This window comes from Condylura cristata, unplaced genomic scaffold (assembly GCF_000260355.1).
Source record: "Condylura cristata isolate star-nosed mole 26May11 unplaced genomic scaffold, ConCri1.0 scaffold00003, whole genome shotgun sequence".
NCBI lineage: Eukaryota > Metazoa > Chordata > Mammalia > Eulipotyphla > Talpidae > Condylura > Condylura cristata.
This window is the reverse complement of record NW_004567104.1, coordinates 23948060-23973210: the sequence shown is the minus strand read 5'-3', so window position 1 is coordinate 23973210 and position 25151 is coordinate 23948060. Positions and strand designations below refer to the sequence as shown.

The window sequence follows — 25151 nt, the reverse complement described above, 5'->3', positions numbered from 1 at the left end:
AATGATAACTATTTTCAAAAGAGTCTCATCAACTGGTCACTATAGGTTTTGAGTGTGGATGGTTACAGAATTAAGTTGGGTTTATTTAATCTATACAATTTATATCGTTTTTTTTTCTTCATCTCTACACATAAATTGTGTCTTTCCCCCCAAGGCATATGTCTAGTTAGAACAACAGAAAGCCCAATTGTTCAGTATCCAAAAAGAGAATGGCTATCCTCTGTGGTCAGGCAGCTGGGCAGCAGTGACTGCATTCGCCTTCAAGCCTTAAAGCACCTGTGAATTGGCAGACTCATCCATAAAAAACGGTGTGACAGAAATACCACACGAAAAAAAGTCATTCAACCAGATGAAAAGTGAAACAAATACAGGGATTAAAAGTTACAGGAATGCAGAAGTGAATGGTACGGAACCTAATCTGTGCAAAAATGTGGAAGTCCTTAGAACAAAGACCCATCAAGGTCCTACAAGATGAAATGTGAAGTGTGTATTTGGTAAGCACTTTAAAAATCTCATCATCTATGTGTTTCTAAAGCAATGTTAATAGTAGGTGAAGAAAAAAAACATCCTATGTTTATGATTGCACTGCCTTGCCTCTATTTTCCTATTTCTTTTCTTATCTTTTATGTTCTTCAGCACCACCAACTAGCTAGCTAAACAGATGACTGGATTTAAAGGTCAGTGCAAGCCTTGGCGGTCAGCACCCTGATGCGGGTTGAGTTGCAGGTCTTGCAGAGGATGTGTCCATCCAACGGGTAGCAGCCTTGGTTATCTCCCTCAGACAGGAGACCGCCACAATCCTAGAAAATTAAAGACAAATGCAAACAATGTAAGTGAAAGGTAAAGTACCTACATGAAGGCCAAATGCCTTAGCTTTCTATCATCCCAGGCTTCCAAAGTGTGGCCACTTACTACCTTTCCTACACATAGGCCACTCCAGCCTTCTAATCCTTTCCCCAGTATAACTTGAATTAGAATTTGGGGACAAAAGTACAGAACCCCTCCTAAGTCAGGTCATCAGAAATACAGATATAGGAAGGGAAGACATCAAGGTTTTGACTCTCAGGGAGTAGTTTTGCCAGTTCTCCCACCCAAACAACAGCAAGAACATGAGAAGATAAAACAAGAATAGACTCCAAATTGCCAGTTTATACTTAGCTTTTATCAGTAGTAAGCATCTCTCAAAAGGAATAAAAAATAAAATTTCTCAACCAATCTGGGAAAGGCAAACCTCCAGAGTGACTTCTAGGGCCACTGCTAGGCTCTGTCTGCATATCTCTCCAACTTAATGTGAAAACAAAATCCTAATTTGGAGGGAGTATGGATTTACTGTACTCCTCAAGGAGATGGCATGGCAGAAAGGGACACGCTCTGGCTGAGAGGCAGGCCTCCTGAGCACTGTCCTTAGTCTGACATTGCCTTGCTGTAGGCAAGGTCAATTGTCACTTTGAAGAAATTCCTGCATTTCCTACTCTATGAAGCTGTTGGGAAGATTAAAGAAGTTACTGGATGAAAATACTTTGAAAAAAGTACAAAGAACTATCTAATTGTATAGGATTACAGTATTATTGGTAGCCCCTCTGAAGCATTTTGGAAAGTACTAAGATAGCAGGCACATGTTTCCTCCTTTGTTATGGAGCAAAAATTAAAAAAAAAAAAAAAAAAGGAAAGGAAGAAAATGGAAGTTTATTTCATCTAGTGGTGTGTGTCCTTGTGAAATGGGGCAAATCCAGGGGGTCAGATATGACTCTGCCAGTGATGTCCACACGATGCAGGACATATGGAGAAAACAAAAATGAAAGAACTTATTTACATAGGGGGTGTGAAAAGAGAGAGCTAAGAGAAAAAGGAGAAGAATGATTGGCTACCACATGGACAGACTGAGTCTCTCCTACCCACAGATGACACCAGTCGAACAGACACCAGGGTGCAACCGAAAGTCAGCCCAAAACCAGAGCAAGGCCCTCTGTGTTCCACGTTTTAAGATCAACATGGCAGTTCAACTCCATCCCTAGCTTCCAGCAGCTTCCATTCGGGGAGTCAGATGAGTCTAGAAAACTCCTTTGGGGCTTTGAGCATCACCCACTGTCTCAGAGGTTCCTCTTCACTTGTCCTCTGAGACCTGCTAACTTTAGCGGGAGCACTTTCAAAAGGTCACTATTTCGGCATGTCTCACCTTTGCTGTTTACCATGACAGCAGGGAGGTGGTTGGATTTCAGGTTTGCATTGGGCAAATTACAAGATTTAAGTTCATAGGGGTATTGTCTAGAATGTTGCAATGGCAGCAACAACAGCACTAGTGACACCCCCCAGGAAGGTCACCTTTTCCCCCAAATGAACAGGCAGGTATCTTGAAGTTCTTGAGGCATTTAGGGAACTGGGCAATAAATTAAGCAAAAACTTTTGGATGCAATACAAGGAAGGAAACTTCACAAATGATTGAAATCAGTAACAAGCTGACATTTATAGTTACCCAGGCATTCCAGGGGCCTGTTGACCACAGGGTTGAAACCATCAATGTCTTGAATCTTAAGAGTCCAAAGGAGCCATATGGGGTACCCCATGCAATCTCCTCAATTCAGAGTGGGAGATGAGAAGCAGAGTGGGAGATGAGAAGCAGGGATTTGCCCAATGCTATGCAATGTCTGTGGCAGAACTAGAACAATGGTCTGACTTCAAATTCAGTGTTCTTCCTATTCTATAGTATTACTTCTAAAAGCTAATTTGCAAAGTTTTAAAACAAACTTACTATGTACTATCATTTGGTCTGGTAGGATGTAAAGCATATTTTAAATAACATATATTAGCACAATAAAACAAAAGAATGTGTAAGCCAAAGTATTATAGCAAGTATGTGAGGAAAACTGGGAGCCATTCTTCTCCAAGCCTCAATTTCCCCACCTGTAAAATGATGTCAAAAATATCTGTTTGTTCTTACACATTTATGAGTCAGTATCATTTTCAAGGTGACTGGACATGGCTATTCCTCTTTATCCATAAAACCTTGTGTAAAAGTTGGTTGTTTGCTATTATCTTTCCTTATGCTTATACCTGAGAAAGGTCTGCAACTTGGACTCCAGGACAAAACAAAGCCCAGGGCATAAGACAGGGAGTCATTCACAGGCAAGGCAGTGAGTGAAGGAATTTGGCCCCTGAGGAATGAATACGCCCTGCAGGCCTGCTGCCTGCATCTTAAGGACATCTCTGGTGGGACTGGGTGAGCCAATACCATGAAGACGTGGTGACAGAGACTCATCCTATCCTCCCTGATAGAAGAGGGGGCGGGAAATGGCTTTCAGAGAGGGTCTCTGGCTTATTTCACCTCCATCCTTATAGGAGGTATGTAGGGGAACCAAATAAAATATATGGAAAAATAGTTATAACAAATTAAAAAATAAAAATTAACAGGTAACTGTCAATCAGAGACATTCTGCAGGGGAAGGAAAGGAAAAAAACAGGGGAGGGAAGAGCACATGGGACTATGGTGATGGTGCAGGGTGAGTGGTGGTGGGAATCACTTCCATTGGAAGGATGTAAGCATCCACTGGAATTAATATATTGTAAACTATATTAAAGATGTAAACTGTAACTATATTAAAAAAATTAAAGAAAAAAAAAAAAGAGGGGCTCTGGGTAACATACAGAACCATGATTAAAAAAGGTTTTAAAATCATTTTCTGAACGTCATACCCTTTGGTCCCAAATTACAGAGGACAGACTCGCTGCCCTTGCTGGATTCATGGCTGCCGGTCCTCTGGATCTGAAGCCTCCCTCGGTGCTTCAAGCCTGGCTGTGGGTCTCTCTGAAGCATTCCTGGGATACTGAGCATGTACCTTTGCTTCAATTCTTAGCAGTTATCTGACCCCTTGCCCCAGTGCTTAGTCAGTGCTCACTAAATTAATGAGTCCTCAGGACTGTGAACATGAAGTCCTAATTCTCTGACTGGAATTTTTTCTTATTCCTCTCAATGGGTGACAATGACATCTCTGCCATTGCTCTGGGAGCATCAGAGTGAAAATTAAGATCCAGCATAATGATACTACCACTATTAACCATGTTTCCCATGAATTTAGCATTTAATGCTTTACAAACCTCTTCCACACAGAGTGGTATATTTCAGTCACACAGACATATAGAGGAAGTTAAGAACCTGAGTACTGTTTTATAAGTAGGAAAGCTGAGACTGAGAGAAAGTGACTTACTGATGTCACTAGCATTCAATGCCTGTGTCAGAGTTAAGCCCCAGTCCTGAGAACAAATAGTAGGACCTTTGTCAGAGTTAATAACTGCTACACTTCTGGAAACCCAGTTCCTATTGGCCACACCCTGCCTAGCATACACACCACTGACCTCACACCGGTAGCAGTGAACGTGGAAATCGCGATCCAGAGCCACAATCCGGACAGTCTCCTCCTGGCCAGGAGCTGGCATGATAGGATCCTTGCACACAGAACATCGAGGGGCAAATTTCCTGAAAATGGAGACATATTTCTGCTTAGAGCATAGATACCAACCAAGAAGGAAGGCACAGAAGTAAAATGTCGCCACTGAGTTGCTGGACAACTGCACTCTCCTGTGGCCTTGGGCAGTTCACTTTCCTTCTCTGTGACTGCTTTCCAGCTGTGAAATGAGGTCATTAGACTAATGCTAGATGATGTTAGAGGTGTCGTTAGATCATAAATGCTGTGGTATTTGGGGAAGTGGGGAAGGGAAGATGTGAGTGGTTATGCATGGAGAGCATCAGAGACTACAGACCACGCAGCATGTGGCTTTCACCTATGGAGAAACCCCAGACACAAACCCTGGTTTTGGGCAGAGAGCTGGGAGGCTAGCCAAAGCAGGCAAAACAAGGTTCCAGAAGCCTTGGTTGTGTCTAACTTATCTTCTGTATATGTTCCCCAGGCACTACTCAAACATTCTGAGGTTGGGAACTTTGCCTCATTCCCACTTATTACACTCTCTTTCTCTGAAATGTGTCTTGAATTCTAGGAATTAACAGAAGAAACCTCAAATACCTCTCCTTCAAAATAGCGGAAGTTAGTGGGTTTAAATATTCTTTGTAAGAAACTTAACATGGCCAATTCTGCATTTAATTGTTTTAACACTCACTTGAAAAAGTTAATTAGCTGTCAAGTTCTTCATTTTGCAAAGGATTTTAGTATACTTTCAAAGAATATGTGTATATGAACAACTCTATAAATACACATACGTGGTATGACTTGAGGTTAATTATTAATGAGGAATTTTAAGATTTCCCAATCCTTTAATATTCCTTTCAGTCCTAACATTTTTTTTTCTCATAACAGATTAATAGGATGCACATACATGCCATACATCCATCTGTATGTTCTTCAATTTAGGCGTGGTGTTTGTGAAGGTGTGAAACAAGACACACTTTGAAATGGACATGGATAAACACTGAAAAGTGTAAAAAAATAGAAAAAAAGACTGTGCAACTCAGTTTTTTTATGGTAATGCTTTTAAGATTAATGACGTGAAAATTTATCTATTTGTAGTGAGACTTAAAAAGAAATAATGATAGTAATCTAATACTTTGCAGAGTACTTTATGGTTGTCAAAGCATTTTTACATACATTATACTCTATATGTACATATTAATTTTCCTGGCAGCACCCAAAAGGCATCTGTATGGTTGCAATCTAAATAAATATGAATTAAGCAGCAGATCAATTGATTGCTATGAAAGAAAAATTAAAAGGATCATGGTACAACTGCAGCAGCAATCAAGAGTTGTTATAATTGGTATTTTATGCAAGAAGTTTATACTCAGTGGCAAAAAAATTGCTTTGGCCTACCTGATTATTTTTGAATCTGGGTCACCAATAATGAAATAAGGAGGCTTCTGAAGTCAACTGCAAAATTTCCTTCCCCAAACCCACTGGGTTTATAGTAGCTGAGAGGTCAGAAGTATGTCTTGACTATCTCTTGTATCAATGAACCTTCCCCTAGTTTCCTGAAATAGGATTACTTAACTCCACTGGGGTAGAATCTTTCAATGAGTTTGCTTATTTTAATATTACATATACTGTAATATATAATACATATCCAAAGATACTGTCACATATCTTTGGAGACCACTAAAGTGTGAGTTTCTAAAGAACAGAATTTGTTCCACTATATAGTCTCCAGAAACCCCTGTAGAAATTCATCCAAGATAAACCTAATAAAATGAAGTCTCTAGCCTAGTTATCTATAAAAAGATGTTACTTGGACCATTATGTTCATTTTCAAGGTCTTTCCTCCTTGGAAGGACATAAACTATATTCTTGCTGAGTTATGATTCCTTCCGACCAATTGACTTCATTTTCATGATGGGAAAAAGCAAAATGAAGAGACAGGAAGTCGGTCCCCAGGGCCACAGAGCTTTTTGTCCTGCATCTGGAAGATTGTCCAAAATCCCAGGTGGTCTATTTCAATGCTCAACTCACTGACAAGATAATAGTATTAACAAAAATAAACTTGATAAAAACTCTTTTGATGGCTAGAATAGCTATCATTTATTGAGTGCTTATTATGTGCCAAACCTTGTTAAGTACTCTACACACTTGACCTTACTTTCTACTGACAGAAACATTATGAAAAAATACTGTTATCTTTTCTACTTTACAGTCACAGAAGTCAAGGCTCAGAGAGGGGATGGTATTAATCATATTCTGTCCTGGCACATTTCTGGCAATCAAATGGGTACTGATTAAATAAATATATTAAAGAATATAAGATCTCTGATAGCAAAACAGATGGTGGAATAGTAGAAGTTCAACACACAGAAAAGGTCAGTTCAATCAATCTGCTTTTCTGGGCTCAATGTACTGGCTCTGGAAATACAGATATGAACTAGGACTTCAGTAGTTAGATTGGAGAGGGTGTTTTATATGTTTTTTGTATTTGTTCTATTATATATATATGTCTTACATATTGCAAAAACAGCTCAAACTGGTTACAGGTAAAATTGCATGTATGTGCATATACTCTAATACTAATCAGGTTAGGCTAACTGCTATCTATATTTCATTTGCAAAATTCTATAAAACATACAGGGAATATAAATTGAAACACTGGGCAGGGAGGGGCTGAAATCAGAGCATTGTCTTAGATAAAGTGACAACTGCCATGGGTCTTGAAAATTAACTACATGAAACAGGACAGTGAATGCGTGTGTGTGTGTGTGCATGTGTGACAGAGAGAGTTGGGGGTAAGGGTGGAAAATAGTCAGTTTAACAGGGATCAAGCTTGTCCTATTACTGAAGTGACACATACAAAAGTTTTTATCTATTAAGCTGGAGGATTTGAGCCAAGTTCAACTAAAGGTAACTATGTAGAGGATGACCCATTAGCAAGACTGAAAAATAGCATTTCAGAAGCTTGTTACTCAAAGTACAGTCCAAGACCGCTTGGAACTTTGCCTCAAATGCAGGTAACTAGGTTCTACCCCTTGACCTACTGAATTAGAATCTGTAGTTTAACAAGATCCCGAGGTGACTTATAAGCCCATGAAAGTTTGGGAAGCAGCAGTTTACGAGGCAGGATACTAAGCTGTTGAGATAAATCCCTCCTCATGGGTCCCCCCTATCTCACAGCGACATTCACTCTCAGGCTGCTCTAGGTATAGCCAAGCAATGCAGAGCAGCATATCCTAACTCTGGGCCCTCACTTCTTGCCTGAATAATTCCTTCTGCCAGGAATCTTTTCACTTTCCACTAAAACACCCTTCACACCTTGCTTCCAGTAGCATATCCAGATCCCAGAGTCAACCTATCTCTCCTAATCCTGGCAGGTCAGACTTCTGCCTGGGCCCCTGCCATGACATTTATACCTTTCTGTAAGCATCACGAATTTCCTCACATATCCCTCCCCCTCTGCCTGACAAGCTCCCTGTTGACAGTGGCTTCTCTCTGTATATTTGTGCATTTTTGTTTTCTCCTTTAACACTTAGAGCAGTAAGTGCCACACAGAAGACTCTTTGTTGATGTGGCTTCATTGAGCTGAAATACATTTCCTAAAAGTTCACAAAAGAACACCTAATTAAAAAGGCCAAGAAAAGGCTCCACAAAATCATTAGCAGCGGGAGTCTGAATCCTCCTCTTCTGTATCTACCCTTGCGTTAGCCTTGCAACAACCTCTCTGAGTTGGAATTTTAGTTGTTTTGTGTACTAGGGTTTATAAAAATCAGCAACAGAGTTGGGTGAAATATTCTTATATTTTTCTTTCACTGATGGGGAAAAGATCCAGAAGTTTCTTTCCTATGTACCTGCCAATCATGCAGACAGCATTATTTTTAAAAAATAATCTGTATTTTTAACATGCCATTAAATTCATGGCGAGGGGAGTTGGGGGTTTAAGATTATTTTCCCCTTTTAGTTGCTCAAGTCTGCTTTTCTGGAGCGCTCAGACCCACACACTTATGTCACCAGTTGCAAGTCTCTAATTATGCTCCCCACTCCTGGAAATGAAAGATAAATGGCATAGATATAAACTTGCATTTGTCAGAATTGATTTCCTGTTTTAATTGAGGGGTGTAATATATCAGTCTTTTCCAGCAACAGAAACATGTGTGCTCTGATTATATCTATCCGTCTTTCTTGCATTAGGGTAAGTCTAAGAAAAGAGAGAAACAGTGACAGAAACACTCTCTCCATTGGTATCTTTTCACTTCCCTTAAATAGATGCAGATTTTTTTCATGTGTAATTACAAGCTAAAAATATCAATAACGTGAAGTACAATTTATGCTGTGACTGCCCTTTCAAAAGGAGCCCTTCCTTGTCTTATTCAGGTTGAATATTTCTGCCTCTTGGTTTTTTGTTTTTTGTTTTTTTTAAATTCATCCAGCTCATGTCTTTTGTGAGATTTTCACTTTCTTTGCTACTTGGAAAGTGGTCAGGAAATTCATTTTTAAAATATGAGTCTCAGGTCCATAAATTGCTTGTGGCAAGGAGCTCCTCGTTGTTGACAATCAACAGAGTGGTGGAAATTATCCCACAAGACTTAACATCTGGAGGCCATGAAATGGATACCCAGACTGGTGAGCCACAGGCCTTCATCCCACTGTGAGCTTCAGATCATCTGCAAAGTCACTGCCCCATACACACCAGCCAGGAAACCTTCCTGTCTGCCACTTACAAGTCACATCTAATGCCCCAACTGTAACCCCACTAAGGAACTGGTCAAATAAAAACAAAAACAAATAAAACCACAAAACTGTATAATTTCCTGAAAACCCTGGCTACAATAGAGAAAGAGGGACCTACAAGTGGGAACACTGAAGACCAGGGGACATATGTTTCTAGGTCCATGAGTGTTTGGTCTTGACCCTGAGGGTCTACTTATAATTTTCCTCAAAAGACTGCACAACATACATTAATTAATTTCATTAGAAAATGTCCCAAGGAAAAGAAGACCAGGATAGGGAAGGAAGATAGGAAAGGGTGGGGGGATGTGTTGAGAATGGCATGAAACTGACTCCAAATGTGAGTTCACATTGGTTAGAGGGACTGAATTGTTCTGTACTTGTGTTTAGCAAAGAGGTAGACAAAAGATCTTGAGACAATACTGGGCTGTCACAGTTGGAGCTTTAAGACAGGAACTGATCTAATGGCCAAACTGAAAAGTTCAGAGAAACTGAGGAAACTGTTCAATGTTAGTGATCTTATTGATGTTAGGCCAGGGAGTGCTACCTGGGAATCTTGCCTCTTTCCAACACATATGCTCTGAGGCTAAGTTAGCTCTCTCACAATTGGAACCATACAAGATGAGATGGACATGCTCTGGAAAAGTGTGGAGCAGAGGCCAAGCTGGAGGATCCCAGATCTCCTGTATACTCTTTTATAAGGTCCTACCACATCCTGATTTTCCACAGCTCTGAGAGAGAACCTCAGATGCCAGGCTACAGGAACAAACAGTGAAAGGACTGATGTGCTGGAAGAGGGAGTCAGCTACTTACTTGTGGAAGTCCTCAATGCAGTGGATGAGGCCACCGGCATCCACAGTGAATGGGATCCCATCCAGGCTACGGTGGCACATCACACAAGTAAAGCAGTGAGGATGATAGGCCTTCCCGGTAGCTCGGAGAATTCGCTCCATGATGGGCTTGGTGCACACGCTGCATTGCTCCAGGGTATTCTGGGAGGGAAAGAGAAATGCCACTGTTAGGCTGGGACTGAAGGAACCTCCACTTCTGTGACTTACAGCTTGACAGAACTTTTTCTAAAAAATATTTATTTATTTATTTATACATACAGAACTGTAGTACAAGCCAGAGATGCAGGGGTGGTGAGAGGATTCACCAGAGACAGAGTGGAGAGCAGAACAGGCCGACTGATAAAGTATACTGCTGAGGGAAGCAGTGAGTGGGTCAGGAGAGGTCTGCTGTGCCATGTGGGTCACCTCCGGGGCGGGCAATTGAACTCACATTGAAGTGGCTGTGCTAGCTTGCTGTGTTGCATTCTAACCCATTGTGCCACCAGGGAGGGCCCTTGACAAGAACTTTTAAAGAACACATTGGCCCATAAGCTTTTCATAGGACTCAAAGGATGGCTGAGGATTTGTATTAAAGAAAGAACTAGAGAGAAAATGAGGTGGATAAAGTGACTTTTCTATGATTAGCCAGATGGTAGGTGGCAAATCTACAATTTAGAACCTATCTTCTGACTTACACCCATGTTCCTTTCCACCACAACAGGGGTGGATGGCAATCCACCCTACAGAATAAGTATTTCTGGCTTTGTTTAAACAGCTTAATTTTGTATTGTTGCATGAAGGTAGCTGTAGAAAGTTCATAAGTAAATGAGCATTATTGCTCTAATAAAACTGTATTTACAAAGGCCATGTGGTAGGCTGGGATTGCTCTATAGCTGTGGTGTCTTGATCCCTGAACAACCCAGCCAAGGTTCCCCACTTGAAAAAGAAGTCACCTCACTGTTAAAACTTGATTCACTGTCAAAGAACTACTGGGTTCATCACTGTCACTACTGTCTTAGAGAATGGTCTGTCTGATGACTGACACTCACAGGCATGATCCCCATGAAACCCAGAGTTCAGCAAGTCAACGAGACTTTCAGTCATTGAAATCCTTGATTCTAATACCATTTCCAAGTAACAGGGTTTGAATGCTTGATGGGAATGTACATAGAGGAGGCATGGCTTTAAGAGGCAAATACTGCCAACTTATTTGGCTTTAAAATATGCTAAGTTTTTAAAAATGCACACCCCTCAAAAGGTTTACCATTTATTGATAATTGAAAAAAATTAATTTGTGTTCCTAGAATTCCATTTCTTACTAAACAAACATGTTTCACATGAAATATGCTATATTCCAACTGAGATGTCTGGATACACTGAGTTTACAATCTTGAATTAAGCTGGGATGGGGGTCTCATTAGAAAATGTAGTACTGGAAGAGATGCACGGAATAATGCAGGTAAAAGGTTATTGTCCTCTTACCATTAACACCTTTAAATGTTCATGTGGTAGGTGGCTAGATGGCTTCCTTATTTATGCCTCTTTTGTAGTATTTTCCATCCACAAAATGACGTCCAATTTCCTTTCCAAAACACTTGTGTAACCAAATATCTTTCTTGCTCTCAGCAAATCACATGGATCCACAATGTAAAAAGAGCTAGTTTTTTAACTGATATCTAACCTCCCTCTCCAGCCTTAGGTTCCCCTAATGCGCCAGATTGCTAACTGACTCAAACTTAATGGGAAGTTTCCACTCTTCTGTGCATTGGCTAACACCTAGAATGAATCAGTTTGTTCTTTTAACTTTTCTAGTGTAGTTCAGAAGGCAATTCCTCAGTAAAACCTCCCTTGAAGACTTCATTACTTCACTGTAAATAATATATTGCTTCTTTCTCTTCCCTTCTCAAGTGCTTTTTGTTGCTTATTATTATATAACATTATATATGCATGTGTCTCTTTCCCCTGCTAGACTACAGTGTCTTTATAGGCAAGGCCTATATCTTAAGAATGTATTTCATCTGTCCCAGATGATACCCGATATTCCACCTGGAATAAAAATAAGCCCACTATGAAAGTACGCAAAAAGCATGAATGAAGGAATATTGTTTACATCCCTTTCTGGCAACACAGTGTGGACCCAACTCTCTGGGCTGTGGAATCCATCACTAGATGAACTGGTAAATCTATCACGGGCAACCTGTGGTTGCCAGGTTCTGAAATCACTCAGTAGGCTCCTACTCACAGTTTAAACTCATGGAAACTGTTAACCTATTTTCTTCTCTCCTTTGAAGTGGTAAAATTAAAATAGCAGTAGAACAAAAGATGGAGTCTGGAGATGATGATGGTCTGACAATAAGCATCTTGCCTTCTTTCTTCCCTAGCAATTGGAGCTAGGGTGGCTGGGTCCTATCTTCCCAGGGCTCTAACTTCTCTATGGAATTTTTCTTTCTTTCTTTCTTTTCTTTTCTTTTCTTTTTTTTTTTTTTAAAGCCATCCCTGTAACAGAGTTGAGCAAACCAGAAAAAAAATAAATTGCATTGAGGCTTGGCTGTATGATTTAGCCCATTTACTCAAAATCAGCATCAATATGTAAGATTGTCACTCTCTAAGGACAGATGATACGGTCCATGGAAGAAGAACTGTTTGAAGGACAGGTAATTTGAATATTTCTGCTATCAAGGAAAACAGAGTAATATATGCTGAAAGTGAGACATGTAAAGTGCTCCCAAATCCGAAAATAAAGGTCCCAGGAAAGCAGCTGACTAGAAACAGGCTTGCTGATGGTGGAGGACATATTAACCTCCCCAGCCAGTTTGCTTTCCCTTACACTCATCCCCTTTCAATCTCTAGCTGCACTTTGAAACTTTTCTATTTTGAGATAAAGAATAGAGACTCTCACAAGTGTCAAGCAGAAGGCCCTGATAGTTCCTCTAGTCCCTGCCTCTGATTTCACAGGTGGAAAACAAACCAGGACTGCTGACACTTTCGAATCTGCGTGACAGGGTTCATCAGGGGCAGAGGTAGACCTGGTACCTTAGATGGACCCACTCCCAGTATTTTAGAGAGATACATGATGAATTCATTACGCAGTCATAGAAGGGAGATGAAGATTATGAATTAGCTTCTGGCTTTGTTAACATCCACTGTATGACCTTGGGTGAATAATTTCTTTTATCTACACCTTAGTTTACTCATCTGTCAAACTATGATTAATTCCAACTCAGCAATTTCATTACTCTATGATGTACTGGTATTAACAACAGGGAAAGGTCAATGTTTCCATTACTAGAGATAATAGAAGCAATTGTTGCAAAGGAAGAAGATTGGGGTGTTGGAAACTTGCACTATATAGCCTTCACTATGCATTACCAATTGGAATGCCAGAAAATTTTAATGGTAGAATTTTAAGCACCATAGAAGAAGGTTTTTGTGTTTTCTTATAGAAGGCAGTTTTAAAATTAGACAAAAAGATGCTATCTTTCTCATAAACATGAAGCCTTTCTTAAAAGTAGTTTAAAAGTCAATAGTTAATAACTAAAAGCACATCAGAAAAAGAACTATCTTCTGTGAAATACCTGGAATAATATCATTTTTAAGTGAATCTACTCAAACTGCATCCAAATGTGAAGTGGATGTGCCACGTGTGACAGATGAGGAAGGAAGTGGAAGTAACATGTTCCAATATAAGAACCTTCAAAATTAGTAGTGATTTGTGAGCTATCTACTGCTTGTTCATTCCATTTACTCTACCTTCCCATTGCTACACCGAGCTCTCTGCCACATCTTTAATGAGCTATATTCTTTTACAATTTTAGACAACCTCACGTCCATTTTTTGAGACTTCTTCAAAGTTATGTTCAAATATCACCTCTTCTGTGAGAACTTTCCTAACTCTTCCTTTGTTGTATTCTAGCAAAAAAAAAAAAAAAAAAGCCACTTCTTCCACTCCCATAGGATTGCATCATGCCTCTTTTATGCCACTGAACAGACTTGACTTCACAGTTTATGTCAACCTTTATGAACATACTGTGACCATCTTTCCTTACCCCCAGGGAGCCAGAGTCATAGGAAGCCGGTTCTGAAACAGAAGTGCATGCAGGGAGTTCTTAGAGTGTCCCTGAGATCAACCTCACAGAGGGCTAACTTAGACAAAAGCATTGTCAGTCACATAACAACAAGATAAAAAGCCTGGCTGCTTCTCCTAAAGCTTCCTTGTTTTCTAGATCCTGGTTAATTTAGATCACTGGTCAGTGGGGACTTAACTTATCCCTTTCCTTTTTCCTTCTTTTGTCTTACTGTGTTACTTTACATTATCTCTCTTACGGTTAAAATTCAATAAAGACTATGCCCTTGGACCCTAAACTTCCTCCCTTGGTTTCAATGGAAGAATGACCTCAGTCATGCATGTGCTCTGTGCTGTATTAATTTCTAGGTCTTACAAGTAATAAACTTCTATTTTTTCAGTATCCTACTGGTTATTTCTGAAGGGCACCTTATAGCTACAATGAGAACCATGCCTAGTCCATTTGTAATGGTGTAATGGGGGAAAGTGCGGGGGAATTCACTGGGTCACAAGTGAGTGCCCAGTTATTTCTAGCTGATTGTGTTGTTATCAACAGGCTGAGACTTACCCAATACAAATGGGCTGACAGAGCTGACCTTCCTTGAAGCTAGAGGATAGGGATTGTACACCATTATAGCTGCTAGTCAATGGACACAGACTGTTCCCAAGAAGGGATCTTCAAGATCTATGTGAAGAGGTTCCCTTTTGTTGAGGGTGATTAACAAAGAGAGGCTCAGCTATGAGTTGTCAGTACCAGCAGCACAGCAGCTGGAGGAACAGGAGCCTCAGTGCTGAAGGGAAGCTGGGCAGCAGCTCACCAGAGCATCCACAAGAGTAACTATCTGGGCCCAGGGCTTGGAGAGCGCATGATACAGTAGGTACCTGGAACCAGCTATGAAATACCTTATTGCTTAAGCTAAATGAAGAAAACACACCCACCCCCATTCTTGCTATTGCTTAAAGATTTTAAGAAATTATTGTAGGTATTTATTGCAATGAAGTTATGACAAAAGGAGAAGATATCAGAAGAGTCGGGAAAAAGCAAGGACTTAATCAATTGCTAAAGGACACAACAAACTTTTCCTGAAATATGGCAATACAATTATGATTAAAAACAAAATGTTAAGTGAAAATAAAAATAAAATCACAAACAAACGTTGTACACAAAACTTCCTAATGGAACTGTTTTTAAATTAGAGATACAATCTGGTTGTATCTGTTCTATCCTTGGATTTTGTATAAATACCTCTACCTCACAGTCAGAAGAAATGGAAGAATCATCTGAATATAAATGAAGCATATAGGTAACATAATTGTTAGCTATGGGATGGTAAAATAATCACCACAAAGAAAGCAATAGTCCTATGATTTTTTATATATCACCTAGGCATATATATGTTCTATGTTGAGTATTTTAAATCAAGATACAACTATTTGAAGAATCAGAAGTCTATAAAGTGTTGCCATTTAGAAATGTTAAAATTTTAATTTCATAAAATTAAAATGTGATCTTATATGCTATCTTTAATTTTTTTTTCCTTTTAGGTATGAAAGCAATATTGGAACAGGAAAGACTACTGGAAAAACAAGGATGATAGCTCATGTAGTGGATAATTTTACTTTTGTGAGTTAAGAGTAAAAAGAAGAAAAAGGAAGAGTCAGAAAATATCAGACTTGTAAAAGTCTTTAGATATTACTCCACTTTGGGAAATTTCAACTTCCCTCACTTGTTTATCATTTGTTTATGGGGCAATTTATCAAGAAATAACCTCCAAATGTATCAAAAATATTTTTGTAGAGTGAGAGAGTAAAAGCACAGAGCCTTGGGAACAGCACATTGGATATTTCAAAACCATGATTTTAGTCCAACTACCAGTTTTTCAAGATTCCCAGGCACAGAGAGAGGGGAAACAGCTCATGGAGTTAGAATGGAGGTGTCTCACTTGCACACCCAGTGCAGAATTCACCTGCTCTATCAAAATACATTCATTCCATATTTTGGTAGACACATTCCATACTGGGACTACAAGGTATTTGGGCTGATATCCCACAAGTTATTTGCATCTAAATAAAGAGAGGAAAGATCCATGTCAAGTTTACTGTCAATTTCATTGGCTTCTACAGGATGCAAAAATGTATGGAGCCTGAATTCTCAAAATCTGCAACAGTATCTTTGCATAAAATTGATGCTCCAAAAATGCTGCCTAGTTGATGAACTAACAAACTTCAGAAAAACACTTTACATGAAATGAAATTATTCTTTTTACCCATGCAAAACAATTCTGTACTTCAGAATCTTTCAGCAGGCAGATGAGGACACAGTGTGCCTCAGGGGCGCCACCTTGGGAGAGCCCCAAGGGATAGAGGTTGGTCTGGGTGATTGGTCACCTTTCCCCAGGAGAAGCCTCATCTACTTACTCCAGTGTGCAGAATAAATGCCATCATTCCACATGAATCAAGATGTAAAAAAAGTTGGGAAGCACAGCTCAGTGTAGGTGTTCCAACAGAATTGCAATGGAGTGTAGTAAAAAGAGAAGAGGGCTATGACTCATGAACTTCCATTGAAATGTCAGTGTTATTATTTAAACTTGAATAATTATGTTACCTAACTGAATTTCAGAATACAAGTGTATCCCTGATTCTAGTAGTCAAGTCTTCCCAAACAATGGAAGGACTTTTGGGTTTCCTTGGCTGATGAAGACATCGTTTTACCTCGATAGATCTACAAAGTGCCAACTACAACTCAAAACCTTTCAACAGCTCTGCTTCCCAAGGAAGCAGGCACTTCTTATTAAAATGTTTCTTGCATTTCCAAGTGAATGTCTTTCACCTGTATCTATACCCTCGTCTGTATCTATATCTGTATGTGTATCTATATCTAATATGTATTTCAGAACAGACTGAAAACAATTCTGACAAGCCTCTAGTGCCATCTCATCCCGACACCTGTGATTTTCTAATCAGAAGCAGAATACTGTAGAAAAGGATCTGAATTATCTAAGATAAGAAAAAATTTTAATTAACTTATTAGATGACATCAAACCCTTCAATATATTTTCTTTTGATGTCATGCTGATAAAAATGACAACTCTGAAACCTGTAACTGACAATTAGTGCAAGGGCTTCAATGTTCTTATAGTTCATTTCTGTGAATTATTTTAGCAAGTCTTTGCATTCAATGCCCGTATTACCTCAGCTTCTTTATGTATCCCCTATAGAGACGCTGACTCCCCATTTAATTTAGCACTGCAGAAAGCCTACTGACTCAGACCAAGTGTTCGGTTTCCTGGTAGATATGGAGGAAGAGAGAAAATTCAAAGATACCATCAGTGGCTTAGGAGTGTCTCAACACAGTGGAAAAAACAGATACTTTTTTAAACAACTGATTAGAAGCAAAGGGCACAACAAATGGCTATAATAGAGGTATGAGTAATGTGTGATGGAGACAGAGAAGAGAGTCATTATCTAAATGGTTGGGAGCTGCCAATGTGGTGGTGGCAGGGGATCCTGGGAACCCATTCTAGGTGGGATATGAGTTATATCTTGAAAAAAGTGCCTTCTAATCATTTTTGGAATTAATGTTGTGTTAGAACAAGAGTTTTTATTATCTAAGTGCTGTATACACTAATGCTGAAAAAATTCATCTCACAGGCAACTACTGTAACAAAACCAGTATACTGGGCCGCCGTGGTGGAGGGGCACATGAAACTTCCAGCCTCTGTGTATTAGCCTAACACAGAGACATGTATAACTATTAACACAGAATTAAAAAAAAAAATGTCGAAGGATTTCTGTTTAAGTTTGGACTAAACAACTGGCTTTAAATTTAAGAGGTATATCTGAAAGCCATGAGAAAAATCCATTGAAAGAACAAAAGATCAAGACAAATTGGTCATTTTGTTCAATTTAGCCATAAGTTATAAATCACATTCTTCACAAAGGAAATAATATCCTGCTGTTTATTCTGAGGATCTAAAGCATCAGGATTGGGACTATGATCTGAGCTTCAGTAAATTTAAAAAAAGAAAAATACACAATTCAAGGACAGTTTCTCTATACCTTAAGGCCTACAGTGAGTTCACCTTAAGACTTGATGCCTTCATGGTACTAGTTATTCAAAAATACTTCTCTTGACAGTCTCCTCATTCTTGAAACAAATGCCGTGGGTGCAAAGGCTGGACTTGATCAGCAACTCAGACCTTCATACCAGAGGTAAAATTTAAAAGTCCTAGTTCAGTGTCTTCTTACCTCCTTACTCTCGCTGGCTCTGTCTCCCTTGTCTAGTCTTCTCTTCCCTTCTGGAAAGTAACTGAACTTAGTGTGTGTGTGTGTGTGCTGGGGGCTGGGAGTGGGCGAGTGGTAGTGGAATGGGGGGAGGGAAAGTATGATTAAAAAAATAAAAGATCGGGCCCTCCTTGGTGGTGCAGCAGGTTAAAGCACAGCACTAAGAAGCTTGAAGCCACTTGCGCATGAGTTCCATCCCCGCCTGCCCCAGAGGAGATCCACATGGCGCGGCAGACCTCTCCTGTCTTGCCTGCTGCTCCCCTCAGCAATGTACCTCGTCCATCTGCCTGTTCTGCTCCCCACTCTGTCCCTGGTGAATCCTTTCACCCTCTGCATCTCTGGCCTGTACCCCAGTTCTGTATGAATAAATAAATTAATCTTAAAAAAAAAAAAAAGATCACATAACTCCCCTGAGACTGTTGTGGGGAGGGGAGAAGGCGGTGCTGGTGGAGATAATTCTTTTCAGTACAAGTTAAGCCAGATCACAGATTGCCTTTATAACACCTTCAAGATAGTCTGTTGGGACTTGTTAACTCAGAAACCATACTACGAAGTCTTCCACGTATAGTAAAATAAATAAATAAATAAATAACTATAAAAAAAAGTCCTCACAATAGATGTAGCAGGCCTGTATTTCCAAGTTTCTGCAACTTTTTGACCTCTCTGGTTATTCAGTTTCCTTATCTATGAGGCAAGATGGAAAATGTCTCCATTGCAGTGTTATGAGGCTTCTATGAGATCACACACATGAAAGTGAGTACTCAGTGCCCAGCCCTTTAATAAATGTCAGTTCTATGTAATTCTCTTCACAAATTCTAAGGGCTGAGGGCACATTTAATTAATATATCACTCCTTGATAGTTTAATTGAATTATTCTATTATTATATCTAACCACTATATTTCTAATTTAAAAATATTTTTCACTTGGCTATCAATTATCCTGTATTTTACATCTTTACTTTTTTTTTTTTTCTTTTAATTGATGACATAAGGGATCCTGTGCTTGAGAGTCTGGGACAACTGGATAATGTTGTAACATAAAATGAACTTCTGATTCCTGAGAGGTTTTTTATGTCACTTGAATTTTGTAGAAAAGTTACTTTTGCTTTATATAAACACTATTATACCCCAAGCCCATGCTTTTCTTGGCTCTTCATCAAAGTAACATTTTCTTTTATCCTCGAAAACCAAAACTGCTTGCCTTGGAAGACTAAGTATGCTTGAGTAGGACTTCACTTAATCCCTCCCAAAATCTGTCCTATCAGGGAGAATGATGGATGTCACCTGATTATAAATATGGTCAGGATTTGAAATTGTGTTCCAAGTGCAACGACAAAGATTCATTCTTCTACATTATTCCTCCAATTAATTAATATTTTCTATTATTTTCTATAGTTCCATAAAATGGCAATGGTACCAAATGTAGTTATTAATCTTTAGCAAATTGCTGTGCTGTAAAAACAGTTAGCTTGTGCTCAAAAAATTATTAAAATCATCTTGTCCAACTCTCTCATTTTATACAGTAGGATAAATTTCCTGCATTCAGGGAAGTTAATTTGCTCATTGTTGTAAACTATTTGGTTTAAGAGCTGAGTTCAGGACCCAGATAACCTGGTTTCTATGCAGTAGTCAAATGCTCTTTCCCAAAGTCCACTAGTTTCCTCTTTGAATAACAAAGCTTTAGTGCTTTAGTCCTTGCTAACAATAAAAATAAGACAATTATTCTGGTTAGTGATAAACAAGTTTTTGACATAATTACTTACATCACCAATATAAAAATAATTAGGCTGAGTTCTTTGGAATTTTGCCACTGTCAAAGCAAGGTTGTCTCACACTGATAAATATGGAGGCCCTCTAGCCAATAAACCAGAGAAGCTAATCCTATTTTCAGCTTCATGTCATAATATTTTAGGTCCAACTTTCATAATTCCTGCTACCAGCAATTTATAAGTAGAAAGTGTATTTTTTTAAAGATTTATTTATTTATGCATACATGAACTGGGGTACAGGCCAGTGGTGCAGGAGGTAAGAGGATTCGCCATAGACAGAATGTGAAGCAGAACAGGGTGAACTACTGAAATACACTTCAGAGAGAAGAAGTGGGAAAGACAGGAGAGGTCTGCTGTGCCATGTGGGTCACTTTGCTGGCTGGGGATTCAACCTGTGGTGCAGTGACTGGTGATAGCTTCATAGTGCTATGTTTAAACCCACTTGCCATCAGGGAGGGCCTGCAAATAGGGATTCTTAATAGACAAAACAGTTCCACTGAGACAGTCACTTTCTAGAATACACAGCATCTCAAATAAAATTCCATAACCTGAGTACCAGTTTTTTCACCTGCAGAATGAAATATTAATCACTGTTAGTGAGATAAGAAATGTAAGATATGCTCTTTAAAAATGTAAAGATATTGTTATAAAGATCTTTCCCTAAGAAAAATTACTGTCCCATATGAGGAATGATCCTAATTTTTGGTTCTTCAGTCTTTGAACTAATCATGTGAGCTTCCTTTCCACTGCTTTTATTACCTGAGACAAAATAAAATGAGATGCACACAGAAACATCGCAAGCCTATATGTTAGGATTTTGGGAACATGTGATATTCTTTCTTTTTTGTTAATTGTGTTTCCCACATAGTTACTTTTATATTTTTAATTAGTTTACATGCCCACATCACCTAATACGTGGGATCTATACAAAGAAGGCTTGTTGCAAACACATAGTAGAGGTCATTTACATGACTTAACTGCAATCAGGGTCCCTCAAAGTCCTTGATGCTTGTGTTGATGACCAGTGTTGACAATCTTTAATCCTGTTATCTTCAATTTAGTGTAGATAGGAGCTCCCAATAGACTTACTTTTCTGTCATGACACTAGCCCCAGCACAAGTTGGAAGCAACTGCTGAAAAGACATGTAAGGAGACTCTGAATGGTACACTGACTAAAATAAGTGAACCCTAAGTTAAGGCTGTGCTCTAGGCTAGCTACTAGCACCAAAAAGCATTTGCCTCTCCTCCAGGCCTAATTTCTTTTAGCTATAAAATAAGATACTTAAGTTAATAGGCCTCTTAGTCCCTGGAAGCTCGGACATTGGTTTGAGGATTGAACAAAAGCTTCAAATGGGTGGGGCTCTTTGTCATTTTCACTGCTTTGTCCCAGTTCAGTGAACAATGTTTGACACATGGAAAGGGCTTAAAAAGATTTTACTAAGTAAGTGAATGAGTGGAAATAATACTCCAAATAGTTACCCAATAACACCTATTCACATGGACATACGGAAAAGTTCATCACCATCTGCAGCTGGCTTTCCATCACCATTTAATCAGTCTCCCTTTGACTTTCTTCGTAGTCTGTACCACTACCTGAGCTCACCTTATAAAGATAGTTGCTGACATGCTATTGTTTATCTGCCTCCCAGTCTGTTGGAGACACTACCACATTCATAGTGGTTAACACAGAACAGGTACTTAAGTATTTGCTGAATGAAAATGAGTAGATGACATTAAAGTAACTAACACCTGAGTTCTATTCCAACTTTTAGGTCCTTTCGTTCTATTTCAGCAAGAGAACATGTCTCAAAAAAATCAGTGTTACAAAGTTCTCTAAGAATATAAATGATGTGAAGTTAATTATACAACAGTAGGTAGGACAATGCTCTTTTTACTTATTCTATGTGTCTGCTATGGGTAACTGACCCATCCAGGGCAAAATCTAAAATCAGGGTTTAAGTGATGATATTTTCAGCTATGAGTATACATAGTAATGAGTGCCTGCCTGCACATTTCAGCTCAGAATTAAATCCATTGTGAATCATCCATTAGAATCAAAATCTGCAAGCAGAGACTAGAAATGTTCCCAATACCATTCTGTTCACGTGTTGATTCCCTTCAGAGGTGCCTGAAACTCAGCTCTGCCAAGATGTTTATTTTGTACCTGGCTTTATGAATTGCAATTACTTCCTAAATTATAGCAAGTCACAAGTGGTCTGAGCCAAACAACTAGGGTCATGGAAGGTCTTGTCTTGTACTCCGGGGGATGACAGAAAAACTTGTTTGAACCAAACTGGATCCTCTTTCAAAAGAAAGGGAAAACTTTAAGCCTCTAACTCCTGGGAGTGGCAGGGAGCAGAGCCAGGGGGCCCATTCTCTAGAGATCGGTTGAACAGATTTGGCAATGATTTGGCTTCTGTTGAAAACAAGCCCTTCTAATTACACGCCTGCCAGTGGAAGACAAAAGACAGCGCCATAACTTAGAAAGGCCACAACCACATGCCAACATCATGGCTGAGGCTGGTAGTTTCCTTCTGAGTACACAGTGGGGGTGAAAGGCCAACACCTGGCTTTGTGACCCATTCACAGGTCTGTAACCTTCCGAAAAACCCACAGGGAATTGGGAAGTAGTTTGTTCCCCTTAGACTATGTCTGAAAGGTTACTTTCTGATAGTAGGAATAAAATAAACACGTCTTAGTTGCTCTCTTCACCCTCGCTGTGCCAAAGTGGTGTACATTAAGTAGGTAGGAAAGACACAGATGAGTACAGGGCTTTCCATTCCGTAACTGAAAGACAAAGACAAAGGGGACAGAAAATGCAGATGTTTTCTCTTTGCTGCTGCAAAAACGGTGGTGGACTAACTCTTTCAGTATCTCTGGAATGCAAATTTTCGTTCACAGTTTAGCAGTCTTTTTTGGATTTCAGCAGTGAACTAACACTTTCCTGGATTCCAAGACCTCCAGAGAACCAGATGGATGAGAGGGATTGGGAAAAAAAGAACCCACACTACTCGAAAAAGGTATGAATTTCTCACTCTGCATCTAGCCAAAATTTCTGAAAATTAGAAGAGCAAAACTACTTTTGATTTGTTCAAATGCATGCCATCCTGTAGTTGTTTGTGGTGGGTAAAAAAAAAAGTGATTTGAAGGTTTGAGTCTGTGTTCAGTTTAAGCTGGGAAGCAAACTTTAACAAAGATGATATGTTTACTATCAAAGGCAGGACAGACTGTAGATGGAAGAGATTACTCAAGAGGAACATATATATGCCTGTGTTCTGAACCCCACACTGCTTCCTACTGCCACACTCAAAGCCTTTCAGGACACTGTCTAACCTTCTCCCTCCTAGCACCTATCCATCACTCCCCCAATGCAAACTTCATTCTTTTCAATCCAAACTTGTTAACATTTCATGTTTCTGGGATTGCCACACCTTTAGACCGACTGTGGTCTCTGCCCTGAACATTCTACTTGGTGAGTTAAATGGTTCAGTTGTTGGGGCCCAGACATGTGAATGCAACCCCTGTAGTAATCATTCCCCACCTTCTGCTCTTCCACAGCACTGTTTGTATCCTCTGCAGAGCAGGCACCCGTGTATAGGTGCTGGGAAGAGCATGGCACATGCATGTTGCAACGATGACATCATCAACTCCTATGGCAGGCCACACGCTCTTCTTTTATTATGCAAATTAGGCTTCACTACATTTTGGAACACTTGGTATAAATCATTTGATTGGCTTCAAGTCCCATTAGCTATATCATAAGAAATGTCTACATTGCATTAAATAAAAGAAGAAAGGGATATTAAGGCAGTTAAAGGTAATTTTAATTGCTACAAGTCATTGAAAGGTTATACAAATACATTTTTTCAAGACTTCCTATTTTTTTCCTGTAATATTTAAAAGAAAATATAGATATCCATGATCTATTTATCTTAAAAAAAAAACTAAATGACCCCATCCCCCCCAAAATAAGTGACCCACAATCAAACTTTTCTGGTTGCTTCAAAATGTCTTTTATTTCACCACCATCCTTCTCTCTTTATCCATCCCATACCCTCTGAACCTATAAACCTCACTTCTTTTATTAATGTACAATAATTTTTAAAAGTATTTTACTTTCTTAAATTGAACATGGAAACAACCTAAATGCCTGTTGACAGAAGAATGGACTATGCCCATGTGATCTGAACTCACTCTGTGGCCCACACTATACTGTTATCCACACTATATATCCACACTATACTAGTCAGTCATCAGGAAAGAAAAAATGCTTCCATTCGCATGTTCTCTTTTAAATGTGATCCTAATAGCGTCCTCCCTGGTGGCCAGGGTTAAGTCTCAGTGCTATCACAGCTGAGGCCTGAGTTTGATCCCCAGACAGGGAGCTGACCCACATATGGTACAACAGACCTCTTCTGTCTCAACCACTGCTCCCTTCAGCAGTTTATTTCAGTAAATATGCTTTTCTTCTCCATGCACTGTCTCTGGTAAATCCTCTATATGTACTCTACCTCCCTCACTCTGCATCTCTGGCCTATACCCCAGTTTTCCTACACAAAGAAAAAAATATCTGATCCTAACAATTATACCCAGGAGAGGAAGGGATTTGGAAGGACATTTCTAACAGCCTGGGCGGCAGTATAAACAATACTATATGATTCCTAATGCTCCTCATAAATGTGATGTTTTTTCTTGAGACATGTATTTTTGAAGCCCTGTTTTGCCCTGTGGGAAGTCGAGCTATCTTGAAATGACCATGCTGGAGAAAAATATATGGGAACTGAGTGAAATACCTAAAGAATTCCAGTTTTCCCAGAACAGCTGTGCAAGTATTCCCAGTCCCAAGGGTAAGGAAAGGAGGTGAAGGAGTCTGTGTGTGACCTCTGACCGAGAAACCTCATGAGAGAACCTAAGCCAGAACTTCTAAGTTGAGACATTATCAAATTCTTGATTACCAGACTGAGAGATAAAAAATGATGATTGCTCATTTCAACTACTAGGTATTTGGAGAGGTTAGGCATGTAGCCATAATAATTGAAATATAAGCACATCTACCATA

At 39.3% G+C, this 25151-nt stretch overlaps 1 protein-coding gene across 1 annotated transcript in view; it reads right to left on the bottom strand.

Annotated features, from left to right (window-relative positions):
* Window positions 1–563: 563 nt before the first annotated feature.
* The window catches only part of LPP (LIM domain containing preferred translocation partner in lipoma), a 561646-nt gene continuing 537058 nt past the window's right edge, over window positions 564–25151 (bottom strand). The window contains exons 10-12 of the mRNA XM_004675087.2: window positions 9960–10138; window positions 4351–4471; window positions 564–800 (exon numbers count right to left, since the gene is read on the bottom strand). Of these exons, the coding sequence (XP_004675144.1) occupies window positions 672–800; window positions 4351–4471; window positions 9960–10138 (429 nt within the window). The 3' untranslated portion in view covers window positions 564–671. The remainder of the gene's footprint in view (window positions 801–4350; window positions 4472–9959; window positions 10139–25151) is intronic.